We start from the raw sequence: 27,577 nt of genomic DNA, 5'->3' as shown, positions 1-27,577 counted from the left end.
TTTGTTATTTTTATTCATGAGTTCAATTAAAGAAAATTCTTCATTAATCACATTTTATATTGCATAATTAATGAATTTGTAGCAAGTTGCAAAGCTGATCCATCACCTCCACCTAGAGGTCACAACATGTATTACAAGCATGCAGACATATACTGTAAGATGTGAACCTTGTAATGAGCAAACAGCACAAAGAGTCAAGAAGCAGATTAGAAATGGTCCCTCTGCTCCTCTACTGGTCTTCAGTGGAACAGTGGGACTTGTTGATGGTTTTCTCTGAAGTCTGGGAGCCCAAAGACACTCGACATGTGTAGACCTTGTCCATGTTCCAGTCTGACATCTGGATGGACAGATAGCTGCTGATTTGGAAAGTCTGGTCTGGTTGCTGAACGGCCGTGCTGGTAGAGATCCCACTGCTCACTGGACTCCCAGCAGCAGACCAGCTCACATCTGCAAAAGGCACAGACTGAGTGGACAGACAGACCAGAGAGGCTTTGTTGGACTGGAGCTCAGCACTGGACGGAGGGAAGACTGTGAGGACAGGAGGAGAGAGGCTGGAGCCTGAAACACACACACACACACACACACACACACACACACACACACACACACACAGGACATTGAACACATGAGTACAAGTGAAGTCATTCAATACAAAGTATGACAGAGATCATCAACTCATTAGTTTTGTTCACAGTTTGACAAACAGGCTGCAGTAAAGAATGTTGTCATGTAAAAACATCATGAAATGATTATCAAAATGATGAGTCATTCATCAATCAGGATCATTTTTTATGACAGTAACAATATCATAAAGACACTTTGTGAAATATGAAACAACTGTCCTGAAATAACAATTCAATTCTTTTTTCTAACCAACTATCTAACACTTAGAAATGAGGAAATAATCCAGAGCATGTTTTTCATTTAAAAAACTAACTCATCAAAAACTTTAAACATTTGAAACACGAGAAGTTTAGAAGTTTGAATTCTTCATATCACATTGTAAGAAACATTTTAGAGATGATTCAACAAAGGTTTAGAAAGGATCAAACATGCCGTTTATATTTGGACATGAATTGTCACATTTTGTAATTTGATCTTAACTGTTCAACATTCCTCAAACATCAACATACTTCAGAATTGACAGAAACTATTTCATACAAATGTTGGAACCTTTTTGAAAGCTTTCCGTTTCATTCCAAGACATAGTCTGGTGTCAGAAAGAGAACTAAATATAAATGTCTGTTGTTGACACACAAATCTATCTGAACAATGAGTTAAATAACAAATGATGATTACTGATCAGTTTGAATAAGAATGATCAAATCTCTCTCATTTCATGATGAGTTTCAAAGTACTTACTCGTCACAATCAGCTTGGTGCCTTGTCCGAATACCACAGTGATTCAGTTTGTATACATGGCTGTACAAAAACCTCCTGACTCTCACTAATGAGGGGAGTGGAACTGAAACATCCTGTTGAGACCAACTTTCACTGTCAACATGTCATTCTTTCATCAGTCTGCTCACATTACAACAACACTGATGGACTTTTATCAAACTCTTTTCACCCTGAAGAACACTTTGTTTAGTATCCTTTCTTGTTTTGTTCAAGTTATTCTGCTTTTCTTGGATTGACTTAGTCAACATCTCATGTATGCTGCAGTCAGTCTGTCACTGAGGTTTTTGTCACAGTGTAAATCACTGTGATACGTACTCCTTAGCAGAGTTATCCCATGTCAGACAGAAATACTGAGCAGAGTCTCCTGTCTCTGCTCTCTTTATGATGAACTGATAATCTATGTTTGATGAAGATTTAGAGTTGAATCTGTCTGAGGAGAATCCTGATCCAAAGCTAGGTGAGCTGTCAGAGTGGTAAAATCTCAGAACATACTGAGGAGCTTCACCAGGAACCTGTTTGTACCAGGAGACAGAATATCCATCATATCTCTGGATGTTACATTGAAGATCAACTTGTTGTCCTGTAGAAACTGTGTGGACAGCAGGCGTCTGGGTCAGCACTATCACTGCATCAACATCTGTAACACACACACAGAGAAAAAGACATGAGTGAAAGGTTTGTGTGTGAAATGATGGTGTGTGAAAGGACTGAGAAGAATCTCTTACATGTTAGAGCAGTGATGAGAGTGCACAGGGTCCCCAGCATGTTGTCAGTGTGTGCTGTAAACGTCCCTTACTGTCCAACTGAGAGGTGAGCAGGGTTGGAGTGTGAGGAGAAGAGACACTGAAGCTTATAAAGACACTGAGGAGAGGAGAAGAGGAGGAGGAAGAGGAGGAAGAGGAGGAGGAGGAGGAGGAGGAGGAGGAAGAAGAGGAGGAGTTTACACACTCAGCACTGTTTTCATTCATAAATTAAACACATCATGCAGATTTCTAACATCATCTTGGATCATCTCTAAAATACTTTTTCATGTTGTTTACAAACCAACATGTTTTCACTTTACTAAAGAAGTTTGCTGATGTCCTGATTCCGTCATTTCTTTTGGATTCATAGTTAATAATGAAAAATGTTTAATTCTCTTTGACCTTAATTGTTCAATTTGACTTTTTCTTGTTTTCTTTTTGATGTCATTGTGTTAACAGACTCACACTAAAAGAAACACAGCATATACTATAAAACAGAAAACTATTTGATTGGTGGCTTCATGGTTTTCAAAATGACGTGTCATGAAATTTAAAGAAAAAGAGTCTGAAAACACTGAAATATGTTATGTCTTCATGTTTACTGATGATAAATAAATGGTTAGTGTTTTTTTTTTTTACATCAAAGTGGTCTATCAAGAATACACTGAGGACACTGGTTGGTAGTTACAGGGGGCTTTAGTTAATGTGTCAGAGAGTGAAAAAGCAGAAGTGTTCAGTGAGGAGGTTTTTGTCACGGTGTAAATCACTGTGATACGTTCTCATCAACAGAGCTGTCAAATGTCTGACAGTAATAAACTGCTGAGTCTCTCTCCTCCACAGTGCTGATGATCAAACGATAATCTGATTGTGACTGATGAGTGGATGTGAACTTTGGAGAGGAGAAACCAGAGCCATAGCTTGGAGAGCTCCAGGTGTGATAGTTCCTGAGAATATACTGAGGAACTCCTCCTGGAATCTGTTTGTACCAACGAGCAGTACTATCAGTCACAGTCTCCAGGTTACAGTCCATGGTGGCTGTCTCTCCTCTCCTCAGAGTCACAACAGGAGGCTTCTGTGTCACCAGCGTCACAGCACTCACACCTGGAAACAACAAGATGACATGGAGTCAAGAGAAACACACAGACTGATGAATCCAACATGAGCTCAAAGCTGCAGTAAGTCAGCCTCCTTACATGTTAGAGCAGTGATGAGAGTGCACAGGGTCCCCAGCATGTTGTCAGTGTGTGCTGTAAACGTCCCTTACTGTCCAGCTGAGAGGTGAGCAGGGTTGGAGTGAGAGGAGAAGAGACACTGAAGCTTATAAAGACACTGAGGAGAGAAGAGGAGGAGGAGGAGGAGGAGGAAGAAGAGGAGGAGGAGGAAGAGGAGGAGGAGGAGTTTACACACTCAGCACTGTTTTCATTCATTAATAACAGACAGGATTTATGTCTGTTTGTTCCTGTTTGTCATGTTGTTGTTTTTTTTGGAGTTCTGATGATCTTCTTTGAATCTAGTAAATAACCTGAGGGTCCAACAAAAGTTTATGTATAAAACATAAAGTCCATCTCTGTTAGTTGAGCTGATTAAAAATGTTTCATAATCTTTTTTATGAGCTGTAAATCTGTCCTGTTATTTCTGTTATTAGTTATAAAAATCAACAGAAACTCATAATGAGACACAAACATGATCTTCTTCTACATCGTATTAAAGTTCCTTTAACTCTGTACACACTAATATCATATTCATGTCACATTCATTTGGAGGTGATAGTGTTTGTCATGATTTTAAAACACAAACATCACAAGATGGTTTGTTTTTCTTTTCTCTTCACTTGTGTGATTTATATTCTAAATACAAGCTCCTCTTGGTTTTCAATGTTTCCAGAGATAAAGAATGAATCTGTGTGTTTCTCTTTATTTATCAATCAGTGGGGTATTTCTGCACTGAGCTCAGTCCAACTGTTTATATCAACATGCAGAAAAGATGAACATAGACACTGACTAAAGTTTTTTCTTCTTATGTGTAGTAATAAATGAGATGAGGTTTCTGTCCTTTAAGAATACATTTAAGACACTTGTTGGATGTCATTACAAATTCTTGAGTAGAGCAGTTACAAGGAGCGTTAGACGTGAAAGAGAGTGAAAAAGCAGAAGTGTTCAGTGAGGAGGTTTTTGTCACGGTGTAAATCACTGTGATACGTTCTCATTGACAGAGCTGTCCCATGTCTGACAGTAATAAACTGCTGAGTCTCTCTCCTCCACAGTGCTGATGATCAAACAATATATATGGTATATCATCATTCATATATCATAACGATATATGAATGATGGTTCTTCAGAATATATTGAGGAACTCCTCAGAACTCCGCCTCTGAAAGATATTTTATTTTCAGCAATGATCTGCAACAAGTTCCCCCTTATTTCTACAAAGAGAATTGATCATATACCATGTTTTAAAAATGTATAAAAAAAAAAGAAATGCTATCACATTTCTGAAAAGGCAAATCAGCACCGAGTTAAAACATAAATAAAGAAATAAAGTAATGTAGCAAACATATCAAACTTAAATCTTAATTTCTTTATTATTTTTCTTAGAAAAAACAATTAGCAATTTACTTTAAAAAAAATATGTATCAAAGTGTGTTTTGTCAAAAACCTTTATTGAGGTGTCATCAGATGAGAACCATTGGATCAGGGACTGGTGTATTGGAAGCTAAAAATAATGAATTCATTTTTCAATACCTACCATTGCACGATTATAAAGAAATGCAGAACAATAAAACAAACTAGAATGATTAAAGTCACAGCAGACCAAAAGAATAATTGACAAGGATTTTATTTCATACAACTTCAAGGCAATAAAAATATTTTTGTTCTTTTATTTATTTAATAAGTTTTACTAATTTAAGGTCCTAATTGTTTTATTTAATATTGGGACAAACCGGAGCACCCGGAGAAAACCCCACGTGCAACAGAAGAAGAAAAAAAGAAGAACAAGAAGAGTAGATGAAGTAGATGGAGCAAAGTTAGGAGGAAAGGGGAATGTTGGAAAGAAATGGTGAGGTGGGTGGGACAGGAAAGGAATTTTGTAGTTCAGGCTTCTCTCCTTGAACTATCTGCGGATAGGGGGAAGGCGGAAGTTTGGTTGCCCTGCGGAGGTCAGCCGGCCCTTAGAGAGAGAGGGTGCAGTTGAGAAGCGGGTCGGTCGCAGGTCACTAATCCTGGTCTCTTCATATCCGAGCCTCGTCTTGTTGTGATCCTGCTTGTAAAAACTGGGACTGACCCTTCCTATGACAGGGCGTTCAACGGCATTATGAATAGGTGGGAGGTGGAAGGGCTTCTGGACAAGGTCATCTCTAGAAGTGAGCTGAATTTGATTGATTTTCTTGGCCTCAGCTTGTTGTCTTTGATGTTGTCTTGGGAGTCTTTCGCGATTTGCAATGGCCGAGTGATCCCGTTCCTTTTTCTGATGTTGTTCCTTATCATTCTGATGCTGGATAATGGCTATGTTGTTTTGCAGTCTGTCCTGTCTCTTACTTTCTACCTCCTCACCAGCAAGCAAATTTGAATGTTTCTTATATTGCCTCTCACTTTCTTTTCCACCCTGCGTCATCTGCCCTATGGTATTAAGGAGTGTTCCAGCTGTACTGTGTGTCTCATCACTGGCTCTTTGGTCTTTTAGTGTCTTCTTGTTGTTAACTTTCCTTTCCACCACACTGCAGTATTTTTCAGAGAGTCCTGTAGCCTTTAACTCCTTCAGCATGTGTTGTTTAGTCTCCTCAACTTGCACACATTTCAGCTTATTTGCTTCAATCAAATCATGAGCCTCTTTCATGATCTTTTCGCGATTTGCAATGGCCGAGTGATCCTGTTCCTTCTTCTGATGTTGTAAGGCCTCTAAGTAGTTTGCTGCCTTCTTACGCTTCTTCTCCTCTTCCTCGTCCTGTTTACTGGCGCTGTACTGTGACGCCTTTAACACCCGCTCAAACTCTTCTTTCTGACGCATGACCTCTCTACTCTGGTAGTACTGTTTGGAGTGTGACTGCTCCAAGCGAGTGGTGCGCAGCCATGCGCCCTCTTGTACTGTCCTTTCAGCCAGATCTTTCTGTTTTCTCCTCCATTTGCTGTCTTCCATTTCATTGATCCTCTTAGTGTGGATCTCATCCTGCTTTGCCTTGTTGTCTCTAACTTCTTCCTGTCGAGCAAACATCTTAGCACGCTCCAACTCCCTCTCTTTCTTTTTGCGTTTCTGCGCTGCTTCCTGTTCAGCCTCCTGCTTCATTTTTTTCTGGATGAACTCTGCGTTTTTAATGTCAGCCAGCTTCTCCTCCTCCATCCTCTGCTTCTTGGCGAGCATTTTCATTGCCTTGATGTGCTTACGCTCTTCATGCAGACGCTGTTGTGCCTCTCTTTTCTGCTCCAGGGCTTTAAGGTCCTCCAGTTTCCATTGCTTCTCTCTCTCTTGTACGTTCTGTCTCTCCTGTCTTTTCATCTCATTCTGCAGCTGCTTGTTTGAATGAATGTTTTGTGATACTTGGTTGAGATTATGCTTGATCACTCTGTTTGCCTTTTCTTTGCGGAGCGCATCAGCCTGCTTAGTGGCCTCGATGGCTTTGAGGCGCTCCATCTCTAACGTGAAATTCAGGAGCTTCTCCTCCTCTGCCAACTGGGCCTGGATCTGTCTCTTCTCCGCGATCTGGACCTCATGTATCTCGTGACACTGAGTAGCCAGAATCACCGTGTTGAGCTCCCTGATCTCACCTTTTTGCATCATAATGAGAGTATTGGCCCGCTCCAATATCTTCTTTGAACGGTCCCGGGCCTGAATCTCCTTCTGAGAAGGTGGCATGTTCTGCTTGCGGATATTATTTACCTCAATTAATCTATGCCTGATGGATTCTCCTGCTTTATACTCCTCCTCCCTCTTCCTCTGATGAGCATTCTCCTCAACCTTGGCAGTAATCTTGGATGCTGAGAGAATCGGCTGCCACTCAGATGATGACAAGACGATGGACTCTCTAGAAGAATTTGATTTACCACGTCTGTCAAGCATGATTTTGTTCCCAAACAGGGATTCATCTACCTGAGAGGTAGGAGCTACTACGCGGTAGCGGCAAGCACCAGTGTGGTTCTTTGGGGCTTCACGACTGAATCCAAGTCTCATGGTTGTATTGTTGCAAGTCATTATTGGTTGCAATTTGAAGTGAAAATGAACAAGGTTTGTAAAACAGTTTCCAAAACACTAATCCTTTTGTATCATCGAGTCCTCTGGTCTATAGTCTAAAATATATGTGACATCATTACATTCCATTCCTTTAATCTTTATTTTATTTTGATTTGAAATTTAAAGTTGAAACAAACAACATGGACATTCTAATAGAATGTAGTCAACTGTTGTCATGACAACATGTTTGCAATGCAAATAATCTCTTCATAGAGTTGCTGTGATTGGCTAATTACATGCAGGCTAATCCTGATTGGTTGTTTGATTGAGACCTGGTATGTTATATTCAGAGCGTTCACGTGACGTCACACTCTTATGGAACCGCCCACCTGGAGGGCAAGAAAGTCTGTCTACCACTGTACGCTACTGAGAAGTTACTGGTCTCAGTTAATTTTTTCAAATTAAATACAAGTGTTGTCTAATATGATACACTAACTGGCGAGGAGACGAGCCCGAGTTTTGCTTCTACAGAATTTAATCTGAGAAAAAAAACAGAAAGGAGGAGGTTTGTGGATTAATGAAGTTAGACCCTCCACAGCCCCTGTGGGGGGAAACATCAGACTTCTCCTCATCCTGACATCAATTATAGTGTTGATTAATTCTAAATATTCCTACCGTTAACTCAAATTACTGCCCCAGAACACTAAGATTGACAGCTGATACTATCCTGATACTATCGCTAGCTAACTAACTAATGTTAGCTATGTAGCACTCACCGATGCTTGAATGATGAGGAATTTCTTGCCCTTCACTTCTCAAACAGCAGCATTATCGACCCCGATCAATAATACATAAAGCTGCCTGTATGTTTGTAGACTTTCATCCTACAGCGATGTAAGGGGAGGGATTCTCCTCTAAATATCAGCAATATCACTGAGGTGACGTTCTGGTGTTACAGTTAAAAGAGTGACCATGTTAACTGATGACTTTCAGACAATCGCGACTGAAAGTGTGCTAAAAAATGCCTCTTTGTTCTGTTTTTGTATTAGCATAATGTCAAAATTGTTTATGAGATATGTTTAAATGAAAGCCAAACAAATAGGCTTTTGATAGGACACGTAACGTACGACAACCAGACTCACTCAGCTGACAGTCACCAGTTATCATGGTAACTCTTTTCAACGTTACACTGGCACGGACTTTGCCGTTTCGAGCGATATAAATAGTGTCCCGTATCGCAAAGTATCGTTAAAGTATCGCAAGTGCCCAAAAAAAAGTTTATCTTAATATGGTTTTGCTATGGTTGTCAGGTGATGTAAACATGTGTCGTTTATAAGAGATGTTAAATTAAAAGCCAGTGATGCAGTTCTACAGGGTTTTCAACGATGGCCATTACTTTCCTGAGCGTTTTTTTGCCCTCCAGCCCTCCGCGCTGATGACGTCACTGAAAGCTATGAATAGGTTACTCGTGTTGCTACTGTGTGGCACTCTCTTGTCACAAATGTCGCATCTTGCAGTAGATGTATTTTCAGGTGTAAAGTAGCACCACGCCACGCTACGTTTCCTTTCCGGCCATTCTCAAAGTCTCTCTCTCACATGTAGTTTGTTGCTGAAATGCGGTATGCCGTCTGTGTGTGTGCATCCACCCTGCTGCTTGGCCTTCGCTTCTCATGTCAGCAGCAGGTTTCCAAAGTCATGTGACACTGACAGGATCCGTAGTTACCTAGTGTCATGTTTGGTTTTTTACTCATTTATTTAGTATTATTGTCTGTTCCTGTTTTATTTTGTACTTACCCTTGTCTCTGTCTTTCAGATCCTGCTCCTCATGTTTTCCTGCCCTGATTGTGCTCACCTGTGTCTCGTTATCCCCTGATTGTCTGTGTGTATATATCCCTGTGTTTCCTCCCTCATGTTGCCAGTTTGCAGTGTGTTCCTGTGTGTCACCTTGTTCCAGCATTTTTCCGAGTAGACTTATAGTGATTTTTGGCTGTGCCTGCCTTACCGTTTTGCCTTTTGCCTGCTCCCTTTGGATTTGATTGCCTTGAAGATTTGCCTTCCTGTGTACCGACCTGGACTGTAATTAAACTCTGCCTTTTTCTGAACTCAGCTGCGTGTGAGTCTGCTTTTGAGTCCCTGTCTCTATCTGGTTCTGATATTAATCTCAGTGTTGGTAACTTCTTCAACCTTTGAAAGAAGGTTTTAATTCTGTTTGGTGATTTGTTTTTGTTTCAATACACTCCTGCAATAGTTAGGTATTTACAATAGGATGCCTTAATTCAAAGCATTTTGTTGATCTTTATGAAAAAAATAAGCATTGTGTACAAATTATTCCTTCACTGCTGTTACAGTTTCTTTTTTATATTCTTCATAGAGAGCCCCTGGTGGGATTTAATCAATTCTTCTTTGCATTATCATGTTATTGTTAATTTTAATGAATTGATATGTGTGGATAAATATAAAAACATTGAGGAGACTGAGTGATCATCCTAAAGTCATGTGTAGTTACAGGGAGCATTAGTAGATATTCTTAGAGACTCAAAAAGCAGAAGTGTTCAGTGAGGAGGTTTTTGTCACGGTGTAAATCATTGTGATACGTACTCGCTGACAGAGCTGTCCCATGTCTGACAGTAATAAACTGCTGAGTCTCTCTCCTCCACAGTGCTGATAATCAAACGATAATCTGATTGTGACTGATGAGTGGATGTGAACTTTGGAGAGGAGAAACCAGAGCCATATCTTGGAGAGCTCCAGCTGTGATAGTTCCTGAGAATATACTGAGGAACTCCTCCTGGAATCTGTTTGTACCAACGAGCTTCACTGTTAGTCACAGTCCCCAGGTTACAGTCCATGGTGGCTGTCTCTCCTCTCCTCAGAGTCACAACAGGAGGCTTCTGTGTCACCAGCGTCACAGCACTCACACCTGGAAACAACAAGATGACATGGAGTCAAGAGAAACACACAGACTGATGAATCCAACATGAGCTCAAAGCTGCAGTAAGTCAGCCTCCTTACATGTTAGAGCAGTGATGAGAGTGCACAGGGTCCCCAGCATGTTGTCAGTGTGTGCTGAGAATGGCCTTGGAACTTGAAAAGTGAGCTCACTGCTGACAGATCAGAGGCTTCGGAGGATGAGGAGAGGAGGTGCTGGAGGAGCCATTTAATACAGCACAGAGACTGAGAGTGAGTGACAGGAGGAGGAGCTTTGATTCAATCTGAAGGGTTTGCTACATTTTCACTCCCCCACCAAAAGGAAAAAAGGAGAGGTTATAGGTCAGGTTTCTTATCCTATCCATTTTAATAAGGTGGAATAATTTCTTTAAAAAAACATTTTTACTTTCTATCAAAGTAGGTATAGTTCAGGACATGATCTCTTTTTTGGGCTCATGTACAATGACATAAACCAAAACTTATAAAAAAAATTATATTAAATGAAACATCTGCCTTCTTTCAGTCAAGCACAGTTTCTAGAGTCGATACTAAACCACTTTATTTGCATGAGTCTAAATGAAGAGGAGAGGCATGCAGGTGCTTCCTGTAAATTGAAAAATGACAATTTGCTTTAGTCGAAACCAAAGTGTGCGTGTGTATTATTTTTTTTTTAAATCAGTCAGAGTTCCCCCTTTGTCTTTCCAACTGTAATCCAGTGCTGCTCTCTAGTGCATAACAACAGAATAACACCCCACTCTAGTGTATATTGACCTCATGTATTGTTGTCAGGCTGTGCAGATTAACTCCACAATGATCAACTAATAAAGGTTTCACATATCGTATGAAACACATTCAATGAGACTATTACAGACAACTTTGGCTTTAATGCAATGGTCTTCTGCATTCAATGCACTATATCAATACTTTTTCAGTGAAAATGGTTGCTGATGCTACTTGTACTTTGGGTTCTGCCAAGGCTACTAGTTGTTTTTCACACACTCTCTGGGGGATCGTCGCCTACCAATCGAGGGTTATTATGACACCTGAATTTTAAACTGATACGATTCTAGTAAAAAAAAAAACGACATCCATATCTCGTTTTGATACCACAAAACAAAGCGAGAAAGTCCTAGGCACCCAATGATTGGTAACTCCTTTTTTTAAATGACCAAATATTCAGACAATCTCCTCTTCTGTACAGAAACAGTCACACATTTATTTTAAGGTTAATTCTTTGGCCTTTATGCATTTATTTTAGAGACAGGACAGCAGACAGTCAGGAATCAAGGAGAGAGAGAGAGTGGGGAATGAAATGTGGGAAGGGATTTGAACCTGGGCTATGCCCTCCATACATGCACTAACCACTAGGCTACCGGCGCCCCAAACAGTTGACAATTTTGGATGGACCCATTCCTCTCTAATCTCTCACTCACACCTGTTTTATGAAATACTTGTTGTTTTTCAAAAATACTTTTTGATCCTTTTGATCATTAAAATTACAGACAATGTATAGTTTTAAAAATGTGTTATTGACCTTTTAACAACCATACTCCAATCTATCTTGGGTATTTGTGATGAAGTTACCCCATTACCTCATTTGCACTTTACACATTTTAATTGATCTCTCTAACATAGGCCTGACAATGAAACAAAAAGGCTGTTATTTAGTCTAAAAGCACAGAATAAGCATATTGCCACTTGCTGGAATATCCCAAAATCACTTTCTTTTCAAGTATGAGTGTTAACGTACCCAGACATCCACAGCGCGAATGCAGGGGGTCAAGAAGACTACGGTTGGGATGTGGCAACTAGATGCACTCTGTGCACATCTCTAAAGCCTTCTGGTGGATCATCTCTTGAAGAAGGTGGCCTGGGGTATTCTTTCATTTTATTTATTTTTTATTTATTTTTTTTCTCCTATGCTTAGTTTTGTTTCTTCTGTTCCGTTAGTATAAGACTCTAATTTTGATAAACATACTGTAATGGATGTATTGGTGTAAACCATCTCAGTATATTGTATGTTTGACAAGGGTCAAACATACATGGAGAAAATAGTAATGCGTTTCATAAATGATGGATGGTATTCAGAAATGTAAACTTTTATTTTGAAGCTTAGAAGAATGGGGTGGCAGTTTGTATTCCATTCAAATCGATGTACTTTAATGCTGACAACCAGCAGAGGGCGTATAGCAGACCTCAATGTGTTTAAGACTTTCAGTCTATGGTGTAAGCCTGAGAAAGGGAGAAAAAGGACGGGATCAGGAGCTGTTTTTTTTGTATTTTTGTGGTTCTAATGTGCCTAAATGTTTTGGTGTTTAGTGTAAGATGTGCCATTTTAAATGTGATCATGTCTACAACTGCTGTGACATTTGGATTTTATTTAAATAATAAGTCAGCTATGTAGGCTATCTGACAACTGGTGCATGTGCATTGCATAACTTGAATGATCTTGGCCATATTTTTCAAGTAAGAGCCACTCAAAAGGCAAATGCCATCTTGGAAGACCCTCAGCACCCTCACTTATGTTAAGAGGGCCAAATCTAACTGATCCCTGAGGTCGTTTGTCCCTTCAGCAGTTGGGGTTTTAAATAAGCTGTAGGTATTGTTGCCTGTACACTTTTACTTTGTACTGTTGGTCTTTCTTATCTCACTCACATCCATCATGATGAAATCCATGGTAGTGCTGCTCTAAGAATGTCTATTGCCTGTATGGACCTCTGTTGCAAACCAAATTTCCCCTCAGGGACAATAAAGATTTTTCAATCCAACATTGCTTTTTTCATGACTGCTATTCCTCACCTGTCCACTAGTTGCCTTGTTCTGTATTACGCTTCGGCCAGTCACATGCTCATCCATTAACTTCCCGCAAAACCTCATAGTAATGGGCTTCCAAATAAAACTGTCTACCTCATAGTAGGTCTCCAGCTACTTCCGACGGTATTACCAGAACGACCTGCTACTTCTGTCTCAGCAGACTGCTTTACTGGCCTGGTTTCTCTAGTCCCCAAAGTGGTCTCTAAGCCGGTGCCCATTCGTGTCCAGTGTTAATTCAATTAAATTCCTCTTTGTTTATTTTTTTCTCGTTAGAATGTCAAAGATACAAGATAATGAAAAACTAAACAGATATTCGTTGGGACACAAACCCATCTTCAACATCGGTCTCTTAAAAACATGTGGACTGACTTGTGCACCGAGCTACCTTGTCCTTCTTCCTCTATACAAACCAGGTGAGTGTGCGCACCGTAGTTTTGTATTATCGGCCAAGTCAGAGGTTCCAACCACACTAACTTCACTATAAGCCTGATTTAAAAATAACATATAACTATTATGATGGGTTTAGTAATGTTTTATTTTGAAACCGGATGCACTTTAATGCTGTGTGTGGTGTCTTTACACTGCTGCAAGATGTCGCTCACTCTGACTGTGTAGAGAAGCTGATACCCAAATGCGCATCGCTTTACCGACGCATCTTGTTAAAACCAACTAACTGCTCTTCAAAAAAAAAAAACATTTTACTTCTGATAAGGGGACGACGAGCAACCAGAGAAATATTCTGAAAGGACGTACAATGTGAGATGCCAAATATTTGCAGCAGTCAATATCTTACAGTGACTAAAATCTGTCCCCCCAAAAAAGGATACTCGTTTCGCCGGGTGACCGAGTAGGTGTACTTACACTAAACCTGTTCAGATTAGCTGTCGCACGACGGAGGCGCGAGGTTAGGATTCGATTGTCAGACAGCAAACAGATGTGGTGAAATGTCAACATCTGTCTCCGAATCCGTTCGAGCCGAAGAAAGAGCAGGATTGTCTTGGGTCTCTCTGTGAAGTGCGATGGAATAAAATGCTGCGCATTACTGCTTCTACTACAGGTTACTTGAATCTTTGACGCACCGAAGTCGGAGATTTATCCTCGACCTTGTTCTGTTTAGGCTTCTGCTCTCTTCTGCAACGTAACGAGGAGGATGGTCTTTGCCCTACATGTGATTGTCATGTCTTCGGCGTTTTTCAATCCCAGTTTTGCCTTCAGCTCCCACTTTGACACAGGTAAGGGTCAAACTACAGAATGAATGAAGAGGGTTTGTCTGTTTGCTGGAAATCTTAATATGTTCCCTCGGGATAAATGGTTTCTGCATGTGATGCAAGGCCATACATTGTGTATTGGTGCTATATTTACATCATTTTCTTTCAGCATCATTGTTATTATATCATCATCATTAGCAGCAGCAGCAGTACTTAAGCATAGGGCTCAGATCAGGTATTGATTTTGTACATTTAGTCCCATAGCTTGGTGACAAGAGGGTTAAAAGTGTCTGCACATATTCTGCATAGTTCTACATCCCTGCAGCTGATTGTGAAAGTGTGTTTGTTCTATCAAGGTGTGTGTGTGTGTGTGTGTGTAATGACAACAACATTACAGAGGTGACCCCCTGACAGAGGTGTGTGCCTCTGCTTCTTGAGGTTGCGGCCCTTGACAATACACTTGGACGCAGTGTCTGATCATCTCCAATATAGGAACCTCGGCAAAGGAGGACCCAGGTGCTGCTGCAGTGCTACGGGACCACCGAGCAGGAAGTCATGGCCGTGCTGCTGTGTGAGGGCTTGAAGTGGAGCAGAATAAATAACTGTGTGCGAGTGTAAACAGGACTGAGAGAGTCCCCGCACTGAGCTCAGTGTGCTGGGCATACAAATGACGGTGAGCTGAGTGACTCGGGCCTTATTTGTTCTCCCAAAACAGCACACTCTCACTGATCTTTTATCCCTCCTCCGATCTCTATCTCTATCGTTCCGCAGAATGTGACACTAAAAGGCTCCTCCATTTAAAGCCAAATGGGTTATTTATAAGATGCATGCTGTCCCTGTGGATTCGGGAAGTTTCTGTGCTCACAGTTGCAACAACATTGAGCAACATTATAGCTCTTGAGTATGTAAGACTTTAGAGGATGTTTTCATGAATAATGATATGTATGCTGTACTCTGATTTAAGATATATAATGCAAAGCGAAACAGAAATTGGTTTAGTGGCATATATATATATATATATATATATATATATATATATATATATTGGGAAAACCATGACAAAAGCATTTTTCAGCACAGAATGTGGAGAGGGTGCTGAGCTGGCGAGACCTTGTTCTGTGCAGTGAAATATGATACAAACCTACCCAAGGAGTGTAGTCTTTTAATTTGAAGCCAGATAAATGGTTCCCAGCTGACTTACGGGTAAAATGCCTGCTTACTGTGGCTCTTCTGGGGCATTACTTAATTCAATTTATCTGTCTTGGTATTTTTTTTTTTCCTGGAGGACAACATCCCATAAGGAATGTGCAGTGCAACATTCATATTTCTTTCTTTGACTGACAGTCGCTGATGAAAAGCCTCGGTGACATGTCAGGATGAAATCAACATGTACATGTGTGTAGCTGGACCAAAGGAAGGAGTCTGGTTTGTTAGCTCTTATAATGATTTACATTTTTCATACATTTTCAAGCAGCACCTGACAAGCGACCCTCTTCTTTCCTAGTAATTGCAATGAGAATCAATGTTGTCTAGGCGATGGAGGTGGGCGGACGAGAAGGGAACCAATCATTTTCATGGCCAGTGCTAAGGACAGAGAAATGCAAGAGTCCCTTAAAGGGGAGGGACACAAGGCATTCAATCACATGTTCTGGCTGAATATGTTTCATTTGATAAAAACACGCCAACATATACAAACAGCATTTGAACTCTAGCACCTTTAAGCTCTTTTTCTATAGCTGCACCTCCTCCTTGTTGGACTGCATAGTGTGCTCTAATTGTGAACAGACCAGACAGAGGAAAATAGCTATTGGGCTGGGTCATTTGACACATTGCACAGCATTAGAAAAGACGTCAGCAGGGAACATCTCGAGGTAAAAAGATCCCTTTTAGCAACCCTGTCATGCCTGTATTGGTGCTTGGTTTGTGTGCATTGGCCAAGCATGTGTGGCATTCTGCACCAGGGACAACTGCATCTTACACCTGGCTTACCACTGCTTCAGCACCATGGACAGCTCTCCCATCAGGAGAGGGGGCAGGCATGGGTGTGTTTGTGTATGAGAAGGATAAAAATACCTGGCTGCTTGCAGCGTGCATCACTTGACTGTCAGGGCAAACAGGAGACAGGCTGACCTGGAACGCGACACTGATACCAACCAACGAGCTGACAATGCAGCACTGTGGCGGGACTGTCTTTTAGCAGTGTCCTCTGGTGCCTGGAGGTGGCGGTAGCAGCTAGTGTGCATGTAGCAGACCATATCTAGATGTAGATGCAATGCATACACACATTTTCTGCCACTTGCACACACATTGGCATAATGCATAATGCACATGCAGGAATGCTTACACGTGCCCTGCCTTACACACGTGCATGCCGCTGCAGGCTGTGATCACGGTGTTACTGATATCACAGAGGAAAAGATGTTCAAAGATGTATCTTGACTTGCACTCAAAGCTCCTCCCACTGACTCGGTCAGTACAAAACAGCCACCGCTGACTGTTTGATTATTTATCTCTCCATGTGTAATATGGGGCACTTTAGTTACATAACTCTGCCTCTGGGGGAACTAGAATAAGAATGAAGTGGACTCAAGCAGTCAAGGGGAACCATCTATGGCTCCTCTATGTGCTCTCTGTGTGATGATGTGGGTTTTTGTCTGAATCTACTGTGTTAGAGGTTTGTGTGCGCGCAATTGCACTTTATCCCATTGCAGGATTGAACTTGTCACCATGTTTCATTTCCAGCTGTGGAATTAATATGTGAGTTAGAGCCGCCTCTCAGTAGCATCTAGCAACACCTCACATGTTGGTAGATGGAAGTGGAGAGGTGTGCCAGTTATGATTCAAGGTGCTGCTGACTGATATAAGAAGCATTTCATGTCAGAATTATTGATACTGGGGGTTGCAAGTGTATCGTCACAAAATGAGCAATTGCAAGAAAACGCATCATGGAAGTCTGAATTCATAGCAATAGATGAGAAAAAATGGATGGATGGAGGTCTGTGTATTCTGGTTTTGCACACTTTTGATGTAGGCAGATCAGTATCAGAATTCGCTATATTGATCAGGTATGCTTACACATACAAGGAATTAGACCTTGTTTAACGTGTATGGGCAATCCTACAGAACACATTAGATGAATGAAGCTCAAGCTTGCCATAAGCTACACTCAAATTAACAGGTGCCAATTAAGTGGTGAAATTGGTTTTTTTTTTAATTGATTTTGGATGGCAACCAGGTATTGTGTGAAACATGAAGAACATGCAGATATACATAGAAACTGTGAGTCATAGATTATATGCACTAGAGCACGACTGATTAATTGGCCGGCCGATAATATCGGCCGATATTAGCTTATCAAGTGACTGTCAGTATCGGATAATGCTATCTCAGATATGCGGCTATATAACTAGATTTATTCACTTTCATTTTAAATAATTGTTTCACACTAGCAGTTCTCTTTCACCAGCAGTGTGAGCTATATGGACTACAACAAGCATTATAACTCTCCAGAGTGTCAAGTGGTGATGCATATATGTGCGCAGTTATTATACAGCTGAGTGACCATCTTGCTTCATTATATATATTTTCCACAAGAGTATGATACCTGCATTTGAGGGATCAAGGCAATATATCAGTATATCTATATCTATCTATAAAGATCTAAGATGGATCTAAGAAAGATATCGGCCGATATATCAGCATCAGACTTTTTCTCTCCATAATATCGATAATGGTATTGGCCCCAAAAATCTCATATCGGTCAGGCCGTAATATGCACGCTTCATTATTTTGTTCTAATCCTAACCCATTTTTTAAACTTGATATCAGTTACAAAATATTGAACAATGTTACTGCAAATCAATTGTGAAGTCCAATTTTAAATGATATTTTATCCTTACAGATACTGATTCTAAAACCGAGACTTAGGTAGTACCTGATTCTGAGTTACCCACCAATACACAGTGCAAAATACTTAATACTTAGTCCTGGGGGGTGGGGGGGAGACATTGATTCTCTGTATTTTTGCTAGCTTTAACTTCCAAACACTTGCACTCCTCTCTAGAAATTCACTGCTGTCGTTTGCTTTCATCATGATAATTAGTCGGGGACAACTTCACATATATATTTAGTGATGATAACAAAGCATTGACTCACATCAATGCATTGAGCCGTGCATTGGCTGGCACTGACCAAATACCACACGCTCATACCTGAACAGCATTTTAAATTGTACTGCAGTCAGGTATCAAAAAGTTTTTTTTTTTTAATGGCAACGATGGCATGACATAAAGTCAAAGCAGTTAAATTGATGTTGGAAAGGAAGTTCTTCAGATTGGTTCACCTAAGGCATCTGTGAAAAGTGTGTGTCAGAGTGGAAGAGTTTACACTCAGCAAAAGGAAATCAAAGTGAAATATAGGAGAAATGATGTGTGCACGGGTGTCAGCATAGCTCCACTAAATTGCTTTCCTCAGGTATATGTGTGTATTTGTGTTTTCTTCACACATACATATTCACCGACATTCTCCACACTTATGTACGCACACCGCTTCATTGTCTGCATCATGAGACCCAGGCTTGAATGTCATCTGAGGTGCACATTTCTATGTCTGCATATGGTTTGCACATGCATCTCATTTGTGTTTATAAGCCAGAGGACTAGTAGTCATGCACGCCTTGATCACTCCATCCTGCAGTGTGTGCAGAGTGACGTTCTGTCAGGTCTGTGTTGAAATGCTCTGGTCATAGATGACCCAGTTACTAAAATGGTAGATCATCATCAGTATGTAGCAAAGAATATGTTGTAGGGAATGCAAAAAAAAATGTTCTGCTATTTTCAGCTATCCTGTAAAAGATGTATTGATGTAGTCTTTATCTCTATAATACACACATATTTTAAGTAAAGCACATTTCTTTGTGTCACAGTATAGAAATCAATTCTATTTTGCCTCCTTGACCTTTTTAATGCAGATTATTTTTTTTAAGTAGGCCGTTAAAATTCTTTATATTACTTACACATTGTCGTTTATAAGTAAAGCAGTAGTGACCTGAATTATAGAGCTCTCATTGACTTGTGTAACCTTTTCATTTTCAGACTCATAGCCTGGAGAGCAGCTTTAAATTTAGATCGTCTCCACTCGAGCCCCAAATAACAACACAAACCTACTCTATGAACTAGAAAAATACAGCCAACACAGCATGGACACATTAACTGGACATTTTTAGCAAACAGTGTCCAAACAAATTGTTGTAAGGTCATGAAATGTTCGAGCTTAATTGGGAATAAATCAGTGGCATTCATTGTCTGTCCATGTTACCATGCAACCAAATGTGTGACCAAACATTTCCGCCTACTTACTCTAGTAAATTAAGGACGACACTAATGAGTTATGTGGCTGTTTAGGATTAGCGGAACTTTATAAATGCATCTATAGATTGAACATTGTGTCTGCTAATCTGTTACTCCTGCAATCCACATATTGTGCAACCGTAAGAGGGCCGTAGTATAAATTTCAATTTCATTGGTCTCACAATATGAACATTTGGAATATACACATCACAAAATCCAGAATTCATCACAATAAGTAAGAATAAAACATTTGACGTAAACAAGCAGTGCTTCCTCACTAAACATGTATTATTTTTAACCATGAAATGGAGATTTGGCACACATTTTCACACCATTTTGATGCAGTCAGATACGTGTGCAAAGCTGTGAGAACAAATTTGTCCCCTGTGGGACAATAAAGTATTGTATTGTATTGTATGCTAAAACGGAAAATCATCAGTTTCAGTAGTATCTGCTAGATTAATAAAAGTCAATTAAGTTTAAAAAAACTGCTTTGTGGAGTCGTCGTTTTGGACGCCCCTCTGTTTACCAGGGAAAAACGACAAACCAACAGGTGTTGCAGCGATAGCGATAGTTTTGGGAGCTCTGAGACTTATTTAAATGTGTTGAAAAGAAAGGATAATATGTGACCTTTAAATTAATTTGTATGCAATGAAAAACAGCTTTTCACAAAATGGTTAAAAAGGTATTTATCACATATGGCCTTCATGGTTCTTAAAGCCTGTCCTCTTCAGAATTTACATTTTTTATAAACTGTTGCAAAGAGAATCCTTGAGTCCTCAGTCAAGTCCCCTCTCCTGCTCGCCTCAAGAGGATAAACATATTTCCATCCCATTCATTCTCTCCTTCAGCTGCATGTTTGCCAGTGTGATAAACTGTGAACAGCTTTTGTTCCATTTGTGCTGAAGGAACAGCAGCTCGGATTCGTTTTGTGCTGCATAATAATCACCCAATTCAGCAGATTTCCTTTCGAAATTCAACCAAACAGCCCTCGATGGAAATACAGAACAGATGCCTGCCAGTCCCCGCTGCAAACATTATGCTCACGTTAATAAAAATGTCTGGAATTAATGATTTCTTCCTTGAATGCTTAAACTAGCAACTTTAATACGCAAAGCCCCCGTCCAAGAGGTTAGCCAAATTTACCTTAGATATGTGTGCATCAAACACAGCCTTGATATTCAGACTCTTGCTTTCCGACAGCATGCCCTTGCAGGAGCTGTCAGGGGACGGACATGACAGGCCTGTAATGCTGATACATGGTGGTCCTCCTGGGCTCTCACTCCCAGCTAATGACAGTTATCATGGCTCTCTGCAGGCCAGCGCGTCCCACTGCAATCTGCAGTCTTTCACAGAGAGCATGACTAAAGAACAGAGGAGAGGATGTAAACCAGGGAAGGATACTGCACCCTGCCATTAATCACGTCATGTTGTTCCCTCTGCTGTCAACTGTACCTGAGAATGACATATATGTACACGTGTGTTTGTGTGTGGACAGAGTGCTTCCTCCTCTTCATACACTCTGATAGACAAAGAACTAATCCTTGAGAATAGTTGCTGAAATAAGACAGTGACACAGTAAGATGAGCTAACAACTTGAGCCAGGAATTGATCCATAACGATTGTCCTTATGCCTTTCATATACACAAACACAAAAGCAGAATCAATATTAAGCTTGGCGTGTATAAAGGACAGCAGCTTTGTCAATTACCTGTGACTCTTATTCTAATTCGGCTGCTGTAACCTGATTGTTTTCATCATTTTCGGGTTGTAAAGCTGCACCTCTCATGCAAGAGCTTCCACTTAAATATCACTGCAGCTCTGACGCTTTGTGTTCCTTTAGCTATAGCGGATAGAGCTGCTCGATTATGACAAAAATCATGCATCACATGCAAACACTCTTCACGCTTAAACATTCGCAGCACTTTGAAAAACAAGCAAAACATGAAAATAGACAAGTGAAGCAAATCTAAATATATACAAAATTACAATTTATAACAATTCATGAACACAAATTGAATAAGAATAAATCAACTATTTTTCTGAGGTATGGTGATGTGCGCTTGTGACCAAAATATACCAACAAACACCTTAAAACATTTACCACACAAGACAAAATGGACAAAACGATAGCAGCACTGCAAGCACCATTTTTTAATCTTGTTTATCTTGCTTTCATGATTTGGTATTTGAAATTGAAACTTCTATATTGCTCTATGAGTGGATGTGAATTCTCCGCTTCAGTCATACTGCTTTGCTCCTGCGGCCCTCTGACTGTTTAAATCTTACCCCAAAGGTCACACTTTGCTCCTGTCTAAATAGATCTTGTCAGCTGTACCCTGAGCCCCCTCCCCAGGATTCGTCCCATACATCACTGTTTGCGTTGAGAGTGTGTGTTCTTATTGGGTGCCACTTGGTGCAATCCAGGCAGGCAGGGCAGATGGAGTTTTTATGCCCCTGAAGCACTGTCCTGAATGTAAAGTGGGGTCAGAGAGATTTGGGACTTTTTTTCCTTCACACGTTGACACAATTGTTCTGTGTACTGTTAGAGCGTTGAGGAGAGGTGTTGGGACAATTCCAGTGGTTAAATAATTGCAGCTGCTAGTCTCCTGCAGCGGGAGACTACAGTGTTTACCACAAAATGCATGAAGCTCATACAATAATACATTTAAATTATTTCTATAACCTGTGTGTGTGAAAATACACATTTTAAAAAGACACCTGCATTGCTTGCTAAATGCAACTGTTGCAACTGCTGCATTAGGGTACTTGCACCTTTTTTGGTCTAATATTGTCAGGGCTGAGATTGTTTTATGAAATATCAGACACAATATGTAGAGAGATAAAGGCCCAAAGAGTAAACAGCAAGGAAGGAATGCCCAATCTCGGAACCCATTCCACCATATAGTTCACCTTTCCTCCCACCAGTTCTCACTTGAACACAAACACACTCCTCCTCCTCTCTTACTACACACACATCTCCTTTCCCCTTTTATTTCATGTTTCTCCCTCCATATTATGCGTCTGCTCTATTGACTTCTTTTATGAGCAGTATGTTTCCACATGTGCACACGTGGAGGAGGCTTGTTGTTTAGGACAAAGTGAATTACAAGAAATGAACTGAAACCAACAAGTTTGAAATGGCATCAGCACCAACCGGCTGCCCTAACAAGCTTTTAAAACAGCAGCGTAAGAAGGTCAATATCAAACAGGAGAAGCTGAAGAATAATCAGTCAATCAATTTTGGAAAGCTTAAGATGGAAAGTGCAATTACCGTACATTTGCACAGCATGCAATGTTAGCCAGCCCCAAAACCAGCTTGTTTCCATTGTTCCATATATTGAATGCCCTAACAGCGTACAGTATCACAATGTAGCGTGACCTTTTTACTCCAGCGTCCCTTTCTATTTTCCTAGACGATGATCGAGGGAGATCGACATGCTGGGAGTGTCCAACAGGAGAACATACATCTTTTCTTGCTTAACAAAGCTAGTTAAAAATGGAGATAGCAGTGCACTAATGATATCCATACAGATGATTTAACGACATTTCTGTTTCTCCACGTTCAAAACAAAAGCACCAGATGTCACTTTGCTTGCAAGGGGAAACTGAAATGAACAGAAAACACTTGTGTTATGTGCGGACACACTGTAAGTTTCCAATGTTGTTTTCTACTATTGTGTTTTGGGGAAAACGTCCTTAAATATGTTGTCGTGGTATTACCCAGAAACAGTCGCATTTCAGGCACTCTCCTCTTACACGCTCTATCAAGGTGCTCTTTCTCACCTAAAACTAAGCAAGTATTTTGAGCTGTAAGATTCGACACTATCTACATCTGCAAAAGGTAATTCCTGAAAATGTCAATAATTGCCCGGTCCAGAATGTCCTGAAATAATCAAGATAATGTCAGGAGGTAATGTGTGAAAGAGGATTCTGTGTTGGAAACATTGCACAGTTTCCCACACATTAATGCCTTTTCCATGCAGCAGTGTCTTTAAAGGGGCCATCTGGACATGTTTGCAAGTTATGCACGTTTTTTGTATTCCAGCGTGGACTGAATGTTCTCCATAATACTGAGCAAAGTGTCTGACAAATAACAATGCCAACATGTGCTGTTTGGATTGGAAGGTTGTAAACCCTTAAAGGACACAAAGCTCATTCTGCGGCCACTGACCACACTTCATCCAGAGACTGTTTCCTTTAACACTACCTGTATAGAGTGTACTGCATGTCCCTATTTGCACCCGATCTTGTGAGCATTAATTGCGGTTGAAACGGTATATCTTTTCCCTCCCTCTCTCTTTGTCTCCCCCTCACCCTTTCTCAGGATGATTTGATAGCAGTGGTGTGTAGCTTGGCAAGGTGCCCGCCCTGCAGCAGTGTCATTACTTGGTCTCTTGGTCAACAACATAAACAAAGTGTGTATGTCTATATATGCACTTGTGCATTTATAGCAACCGTAACAGCAAATGAAGAGAGATATGGCTTTAACTTTTGTTTTCTGGTCTTTATCAAAGGATACAAAACTATTTGTGGTGCAGGATTGAAGCTATCAGTTTAAACTATAACCTGATACTCTCGGGTGCCACAACCAAAGTTATTCTATGCAGCGAAGTCCAAAACCTTGACTGAGCTCTGTGTGTGGGTGCATGTTCCTCTGCTCTTGTGTGAACATGAAAAAACACATGGCTCAGCCCCGGCCTTGCTATAAGAGTGTGGGAGGCATTGTAATATAGTTCACTCTGCTTCAATAAATCCCTGTTTCCTCCCCGCAATCCTCCTTGCCCTGTTCCTCCCTCCTTTCCTTACACGTGTCCATTTAGAGCAGATTGTTGAATGCATGATGAGCTCTGCCGTGTAGCTGCACATAGTAAATAACCCAGCAGCTGTAACCCTGATGTTCAGCTGCTGCATCTGCACGCTACAGCTGCACAGCAACAGAAAGTCCTTACTTCACTGGTGCATGCTTTATTAATTATCTACCATGAACACACACATGCATACGCACAAACACACACACACACAACTTTAAGGCATTTCTTTGTTATTGCTGCTTCCTCCTAGATGTTTTGCGTCTAGAATTTTATAAACTGGTCTCAGTAATGCCGGAATTGGACCAAACAAAGCGACAACTACGTATTGGATTTTTTTCATTATTTAATTCCTATTGTAGATAAATTGCATTTGATTCAATTGTCAATTTGTATCAGATCAAATTAAACCATACTGAATTGCTCTACATTTTACAGTCCTTGAATCGGATTGTAGCCCTAGATTATCAGATCGAAACAAATCGTCTTGTAGAGGAGAGACGCACTCTCCTAGATGTTACATGAATTTCAAGTTTTCTGAAACATATTTTTCTGGTTGTGAAAATCACGGGAGATACCAATATTTTTTTTTTCAAAGAAGCTATGTGATGTATTTCAATTGTTTTAAATAGTCCCTCCCCCTTAAAAAATGATCTTTCCCCGAGATGGTGCATGACCCCCACTGTGTCAACATTTCCTTTCGCCTTTGACCATGAAAACGAATCAGTTTGTCTTACATGTGACTTGTTCTACCCAATAAGAACCTCTTCTCTGAATCAGCAGTAAGGAATACTAGCTTAGAAGCTTTAACTTTATGTGACACAGCAGATACACATCCTAAATCGGTGCATGCCACATTCTTTGCCATTCTTTGGCATCAGGGCTGATACATCGGCTGATTCTGATGTTCCAACCCATACATTACAAATCAAATGGTATAGAAGTAATAGAAGTATTGAACGGAGAGAAATCAGAAAAAGGAAGGAAGAGGAGTAAGCGTGGCAGACATGATGGTGATAAATGCAGGTTGTAGGGCCCCCAATGTATCTTTCCTGGGGCCCCAGTAGACTCTAGAATCGCCACTGCTAATGCAAACACTAAGGTTACAGTTACAGATTAGTTGAGATAAACTCATATGAAGAACAAAGTCACACGAAATGAAGCTGGACTTTTGGGAAATAAACAGCGATAGCCTCCTCATTCATTCATTGTCCCTTGGCCAACTCATTTCTTCCCTTTCTTCATCCCACTGCGTCCTCCTCATTGTCAGCCTGAGCTGTTGAGGTGGCGGGGTGACTCCAGCGCTCTCCCTTTCTCTCTGTGAGGACATTGCTTACCTCTTTCTCCAGTCCTGAGGACAGCTTTTTAATAAAGCGGGAATGAGCCGGGCTTTAAGTGCTTTATTTACATTTTGCCTTGCAGCTGGTGTAGTAATGTGTGCTGCTCAAATATTTATGGAGGACCCAGGGACATTGCTCTCTCACAGTTTCATCAGGGACAAAAGAGAGAGAGAAAGAGCGACAGTGGAGGATGGATTTCCAAATGTTGCTGTTATGAAAATAAAAGTCACTGATTTTCCTTCTCTACAACCTTTAGACATACTGTAATGGTGGACTTGTTGAAGGTTGATGCATAAGTTGCAGTTAAAAATGGCCGAAATAAATGTTATGATTCAAGTACCAACAAAAGGACAGCGCATAAAAAGGACTATGAATCTAAACAGAGGCTATTTTAATCTATTTTTAAATAGTTATTCCTGATTCATGTTGATTCACAAAATGTTACAAACAAGCCTGACTAGAAACCTCCATGGGTAAACGAACAATCTGGCATCGAGTGGAAGACTGAGCCGGCTTTTATACTGTGGAGTGTGTCACATACACAGGACAAATGAGAAAACACACAGAGAGGGAAAATAGACTGGGATCCTCACACACTAAGTCATTCGATCAGGACCACTGTGATGGCTCAGTAGTGGTTGTGATTAGAGCTATGTAAAAAACTACGTACAGCAAAGTGTCAATTTGTTTAACAAATTTAAAATGAGAGAGCAGTGGTGGGCAAGAGACATAGAAATGAAGTGAAGAAAGCTAGCATGGCCAATTTAAATGAAGTGGTAAAAAAAAGACTTTATTTTATGATTGTATCACATAAGTTCTTATGATCTAAAGAACTAATAAACATGTCTATAGGGGGGCATCAGATAGCTTAGCGGCTATGACGCACACAAATGCATATAAAGATGCCTGCATATAGAGACACCACCACAAACTTCAACTGGATTATAAGTGATAATTGAGATGTCATGTTTTAAGTATCATCAAACTAGACTCTGTGGGTTGTGTTACGTGGTCTCTAGTACTCTGAAACAACATATCCCACATGCATAGCACAACATCATCAGCGTAGAAGGAATTCCACAATTTCGTCGCTTAAACTAACAATTTCCAGATCTGGGGTTCAATTTCAAAATCCTCCCTATCTAAGTCTCTAAGAGAACAGGTAGCAATTTACACTCTCATCAGAGTTCAGTGTTCATTTGGATCTTAAGTACTGTTTGCAAACACTGTCAACGTTTGCTCCAAATGTAGAGGGACAGATGGCCCCTTTTGCTACTCCACAGGAAACACATTCATTTGCTTTCTCCAGACTTACTAAACAAACTTTGGCTTGTTTGCCAGTTTCCAAAATCCCTCCATCCATTATCTGTGGAAGAGTAAAAAGTTAGTCCACTGTTCAATGCCCGTGTTCAACCATCTGCTTCATCAGAGCCTGTAGAGGCTTGGCAGTTGGCAGCTAGCTCTGCCTCAGGCTAAATAACACTTCAGGGTAGACAGCTTATCAAGATGAATGAGGTTTAGTGGTAGGGATATGTGACCAACCAAGGAGGTAGTGGAAAACTTTTTTTTACACTTTTTACCTCAAGGTGAAAAGTTAAATTTTTATGTACATTTTATTTCAAGGAAATATTTGTGAGTTCATATTGTTTATGAAGAAAATGAGAAAGACGATGGGTCATAATTGGCACAACATTGAAATTAGAGAATTTGATCATCTTCAGACTTTGCACATCATGACTGCTGACTCTCAGAAATGACGTGTGCATGTTTATTTAAGGTACCATTTGAGTCACCATCTCTGATTCAGCATGTGCCATCACA

General features: G+C 40.4%; 2 protein-coding genes and 1 gene segment (V, D, J or C); 1 reads left to right on the top strand and 2 right to left on the bottom strand.

The window, feature by feature from the left end:
* Positions 1–21: 21 nt before the first annotated feature.
* LOC132954068 (immunoglobulin lambda-1 light chain-like) lies at positions 22–10,450 on the bottom strand. Its single transcript, XM_061026517.1, has 4 exons — positions 10,320–10,450; positions 9,902–10,227; positions 1,363–1,396; positions 22–558 (listed from the first exon to the last, which is right to left on the bottom strand). Exons 1-4 carry the CDS (start codon positions 10,357–10,359, stop codon positions 230–232), a joined length of 729 nt encoding a protein of 242 aa, XP_060882500.1. The 5' UTR covers positions 10,360–10,450; the 3' UTR covers positions 22–229.
* LOC132954070 (probable non-functional immunoglobulin kappa variable 3-7) lies at positions 2,725–3,486 on the bottom strand. The segment is given in 2 exon segments: positions 2,725–3,245; positions 3,338–3,486. Coding segments are annotated over 2 exon segments (378 nt in total).
* A 3,192-nt stretch (positions 10,451–13,642) lies between the features above and the next one.
* aatka (apoptosis-associated tyrosine kinase a) overlaps positions 13,643–27,577 on the top strand; it is a 39,710-nt gene continuing 25,775 nt past the window's right edge. The window contains exon 1 of the mRNA XM_061026758.1: positions 13,643–14,281. Coding sequence (XP_060882741.1) covers positions 14,200–14,281 — 82 coding nt within the window. The 5' untranslated portion in view covers positions 13,643–14,199. The remainder of the gene's footprint in view (positions 14,282–27,577) is intronic.

This window comes from Labrus mixtus, chromosome 20, assembly GCF_963584025.1.
Source record: "Labrus mixtus chromosome 20, fLabMix1.1, whole genome shotgun sequence".
Classification (NCBI taxonomy): domain Eukaryota; kingdom Metazoa; phylum Chordata; class Actinopteri; order Labriformes; family Labridae; genus Labrus; species Labrus mixtus.
This window is presented reverse-complemented; position numbering and strand designations above follow the sequence as displayed.